At 35.4% G+C, this 5123-nt stretch overlaps 1 protein-coding gene across 1 annotated transcript; it reads right to left on the bottom strand.

The window, feature by feature from the left end:
- Window positions 1-618: 618 nt before the first annotated feature.
- On the bottom strand, window positions 619-4477 carry LOC143585700 (uncharacterized). The gene is made up of 6 exons (XM_077067429.1): window positions 4420-4477; window positions 2357-2527; window positions 1925-2125; window positions 1172-1417; window positions 948-1086; window positions 619-870 (listed from the first exon to the last, which is right to left on the bottom strand). Exons 3-6 carry the CDS (start codon window positions 2005-2007, stop codon window positions 619-621), a joined length of 720 nt encoding a protein of 239 aa, XP_076923544.1. The 5' UTR covers window positions 2008-2125; window positions 2357-2527; window positions 4420-4477.
- Between the last annotated feature and the right edge of the window lie 646 nt (window positions 4478-5123).

The following is a 5123-nucleotide window of genomic DNA, read 5'->3' as shown; positions in this document are numbered from 1 at the left end:
TGGTGACTGCCACAACCCGTCCCACCACCCAGGAGGAAGAAGCGGGGTGAGTGCACACTGGTTCGGCTGGCTATGACAACTTAACCGACCTGCAAATCGGTTCCAAACATGACCCCACCCAACTTGATTCTGTAACCCTCCATGCAAAAGATTATTCTGAAAACTACTTATGAAAGAGAAATTCATAAGACCACCATGATCATGATCTGAAATTTACAACAAAGATATTTCTAATTATTTTATCAAAAAAAATATCATTCTAAAATAAGCAATGTTTTTAGACTGGACCGGTTTGGCCGGTCCGACCGGGATTCGGTCACTTGACCGTCCGATAGTTCGCCTGCTTCTCAAAAAACCAGCCGGTTCAAACCGGTTCACCAGCCCGACCGGAGAACCAGACCGGTTTACTATGAAAAAAAATCTATTTATTTTATTTAACATTTTTTTCAGCCTTAACCGCCATTTTTGAGGTGAAATTTGTTCGGCTGGTCGAACCGGTAGCCCTTCCGGCTCGCTGTCAGATCCGGTTATGAAAACATTGAAAATAAGTAATAAGATTGGTACCAACTTTTCCCACCTCTAGTACAAACTAAAAAAACCAAAAACGCGAAAATATTTTCAGGAGATTTGATTACCGAGTTGATAAGTTGCGGCTAATGCCGCGATAAGTTGTGCAAAAGTGGTCCCTACACGTCTTTGCGCGCCCGTAATTACCGCGTGTATTGCACGCGATGCTAGAAAGAAGTCAACGAAAGCAACCCATCGAGGCGCAGGCCCCCAGTCTTTCGTTCTAAACCCGAGACCACCAGCCGCAACCGCACTCCCACCCGACATGTTTCCTTTAAACTTCTTGTACTCAAAATGAAGAACCTAACCAATAACCATGCATCAGTCAATATTAATAATGGGAAACAATTTATAATGTTTTTGACTCATAAAGAATGTACCTCTGTAAAATCATGAAGTTTTGGCTTGAGGTCGTTAACGAGTGATGGTGTGTCGGAGATCAATACGACACGCGGTTGATGGATTCCCGCAATGGTGGTTTTGATGCAATGCAAAACCGCATTGACCATTCTAGGAGACCTATAAGTGTGTCAAATATGATTACAAAAATTGTACTATTTTTAATAATCATTAAATTTTTTTATTAATATGATTTAGAAAGTACCTGTTCCCGAGCATGCGCATATGCACGGCAAGATGAGGATCATTGCCTCCATCAATAACCGAATTAACCGCTTTTTGGACATCCGGTGAAGGTGATATTATCACCCGTAGCAGCTCGCCTATTACATTCGGTCTAGAACGAAGAACTTCAGTGTTTCCAAATAATGCAGAGGCTGATTTCCTCATTTGAACATGAATGTTCTTTAAGAAAAACTGAGCCGCCACTGCATCCGTGGTACCTCTAAACCTGACACGACACGTTTATATAATCGGCTTATCCAAATACTAAAAACCAACAAATGTGACTTTAAGTTGCAACAAATCAATTTAAATTCGCTTCTAGGGCTGTAAACGAGCTGTAATGTCGAACTCGAGCTTGGTTCGTGAAAAGCTCGAGCTTGCTTACGAGCCAAGCTCGTGGATCGTCTTGTTTTTATATATTTAAAAAAATAACTTTATATTTTTACACACCTTTGTATAGAAGAAAAAAATAATTATTATTAAAAATTTGGACTTTAACGAGCCGACAAGCCAGCCAAACGAGTCTGACGAGCGAACCAAGCTTACCTTGGCTTGGATTCGGCTCGTTTACAAACCAAGCCAACTCGGCTCAACTTGTTCACAAATGACCCAATTTCAAGCAAGTCACGAGCTTCTTAAACAACCCTACGAGCGTCTAAAAAACCTAAGCATCATGTGCAAGTTTTAGTTTTTCGCAAACATTATTAAGTGATTATTTGATCCTAAAGACTACCATATAATCGGTTGCTTCCATTTTCTCCAGTTACTGCAAAGAACATTTGTTTGCGATGGCTTCTCGAAATCATCAACCCTCATAATAAGATGTCGCCTGTACTTTCCAACGCAATCGTTCTTTTTCCATAAATGTTTCACTTCTTTAAATGTAAACGAGAAATTGGCATACGTTATATAGTGCCCGAATGGATACTTGCCCCTGATAAACACGAATAAAAAAGTAAGCATTCGTGTTTCTATTTACCAAAATATGAACACAATCATTAAAGGTGACAATTTCAAGTTTCAGCCCACTTGTGAATGGGTCAATCTGACCTGACACATTTTGACCCGTTATGAAAAAGTAACATTTTAACTTGGTTACCAACCCGTATACCATTTGCCACCTCTAGAGTTAATTATAGTTAAAAGATTAAGAAAAGGAATGAACCAATATGCCTCGTTTGACCGATAATTAGTGAGCGGTTTAGCATGATGCTGAGCGCTGCAGCCGTTAAGATCTTGTACATTTCATTCCCGAATCCAGCCTCTGAAGCTTTGCCCGTTACAAAGTTTTGCTTGCAGAACTGGTCTGGAGATAGTGAACGAACGCGTGATGCTCCTAATATAAGAATAAGCACAGAATATTTATTACTATTAGTTACAAAATATAAGGTTGAACCTGAACATGACACCATTGGAAATCATGTCACACGAGTTTTCATGGGTAGACCCAAACACGACCCGTTTAACCTGAAGACTTATTTTTATTTGAGCTTTTTCCACGTTAATATTCAGAATTTTTACAACTAAAAATATAAATGTATATAAAATAATTACTTTTAACTTATAAAACCTTTCAAATTTGGCCATAAAATACTCAGTCTGATTATTTTAAAAGAAGTTATATAAATAAATGGGTTAAATACGACCCGTTTGGCAAAACTGGTTTGCTGGTTTGACCAGAATTGAACGAAACACATGTTTAGTCTTTGTGTTCATTACAGGCTGACTTTCGGGCCTAAAATAAGTGTGTTTGCCACATAGTTTCGATTCTCGAATGGGGCATAGATTTAGTGAGCATATTGGACGTATTCAAGTTCGAATCTAGCCTACACCAAGTGTTTTAGCCTATTATCATCATTATCATTAAAGATCATAAAACATAACTTCTAGTCATAGTTCAATCTAACTTGACATTAAACAAAATCACATATTAACACCAAGATTTCTTGCTTTACTTTAACTTAAATCGGCGTTGACTTAGCGTTGACCAAAAAAACTAAAACTAAAACCAGTGTTTTGAAACCCGGTCCCTATACCGGGTCGGGTTTTGCGGGTGGCGGTCGGCCCGGACCGGTCGCCCCAATTGACCCGGCGGGTGAACTGGTAAAACCCTTTTTTTGTTAAATCCAAAATGAAATGTGTATGCCAGGATTCAAACTTGGGTCATTTCAGATATATAAGCATTAATAATTACCCCATAAGCCAACCAACCAAGCTTCATTGATGTCTCAATTGATCAATAATAAATCATATATATTTAAAAAAGCAATATATAAAACATAAATAAACATTAAAGTTTGTTATTATTATTATTTTTGGTTATTATTATTTTTTATATGTATATGAATTATATATATATGTAATATATAATTAAATTATTTATGACGTCATCCGAGTCAAACACCGGTCCGCCCTCCCGGGTCGGTCCGACCTTTGACCCGGTAAGGCGTCCGGGTCAACGTCCGGGCCGGGTCTGAAAACATTGACTAAAACAAATCAAACAAACTCTAATAATTATTTTCTTACTTCATTACTAAATCAATAATCATCATAAAACATAACTTAAATCTACATTGACTTGATTTCTAGATTTGATTTCAACTACATAACTTTCTAATCATAATCCAGGCTTTTTTCTTTCTTTTTTTTTTCAAGATTGGGTTTTGCAATTCAAAAGGGGGGTAGCGGCGCAGCTTGTTGCCCGTTGCCTTCTGTTTCGATGTAATCACTACCTTGCTTATTATAATATATATCTTAAGTTTAAATACTATAAAAAAACCAACTTAAATCTACGTTAACTTAGCATTGACCATAACACACAAAAATAAAAATTAAATAAAATTAATAATAATAATAATACCTTGAATCTCAAAATGATTCCTAATTAAGGGGGTGTTTGGGATTGCTTATTATGTGAGAGGAAAAATTCTATAAGTTACACTTTTGTAACTTATTAATTTAATGAAAAGTTATAAGGAGGTAAAATAAGGAATGCCAAACACCCCCTAATTCTCTAACTCTCAGACTTTCAAAAGCGGGTTGCGGCGCAGCTTGATGTTCGTTTGTCTGCCACTTTATTGTAATTGTTGATTTTAATGAGAAATAGCACTTGTTCTTAAAAAAAATCAATATTTTCATAAATCTACTTTCAACTCAAATCAACATTGACTTAGCATTGACCATAACACAACAAAATAATAATAATAATAATAATAATAATAATAGCACCTTGAATCTCAAAATGATTTCTAATCAATTCTCTAACTCTCAAACTTTCTTTCCATGAATCACATATCAACATCAAAATTTTCATAAATCTACTTTCAACTCAAATCTACATTGACTTAGCATTGACCATAACATAAAAAAATTAATAATAATAATAACAATAACACCTTGAATCTCAAAATGATTTCTAATCAATTTTCTAACTCTCAAACTTTCTTTCCATGAATCACATATCAACATCAACATTTTCATAAATCTACTTTCAACTCAAATCTACATTGACTTAGCATTGACCATAACACAAAAAAAATAAAAATTAATAATAATAATAATAATACCTTGAATCTGAAAATGATTTCTAATCAATTCTCTAACTCTCAAACTTTTCTTCCATGAATCACCACCACTAATATCACCAACAGCTTCATTTTCCATATCTTCCACCGTGGCACAACTAGAAGCATGTTTCACCTTCATAGTATTATTATTATTATTATTATTATTATTATGCATCTCCGGTGGAGGCAAAATGGTGGGCCCGGCAGGGAGATCACGGCCGGTGAAGATGGTGAGTAGAAGTAATCCCAAAAGGGTACATATTAAACAAGATAATAATATTAATCTTTTTGGTAGACTTTTATTATTATTATTATTATTATTATTATTATTATTATTATTGTTATTATTATTATTATTATTATTAT

Source organism: Bidens hawaiensis, unplaced genomic scaffold (assembly GCF_021521415.1).
Source record: "Bidens hawaiensis isolate Kalapana, Puna unplaced genomic scaffold, B.hawaiensis_p1.1 tig00034142_1, whole genome shotgun sequence".
NCBI classification, from domain to species: domain Eukaryota; kingdom Viridiplantae; phylum Streptophyta; class Magnoliopsida; order Asterales; family Asteraceae; genus Bidens; species Bidens hawaiensis.
The sequence above is the reverse complement of the archived record's forward strand: the minus strand, read 5'-3'. Positions and strand labels throughout refer to the sequence as shown.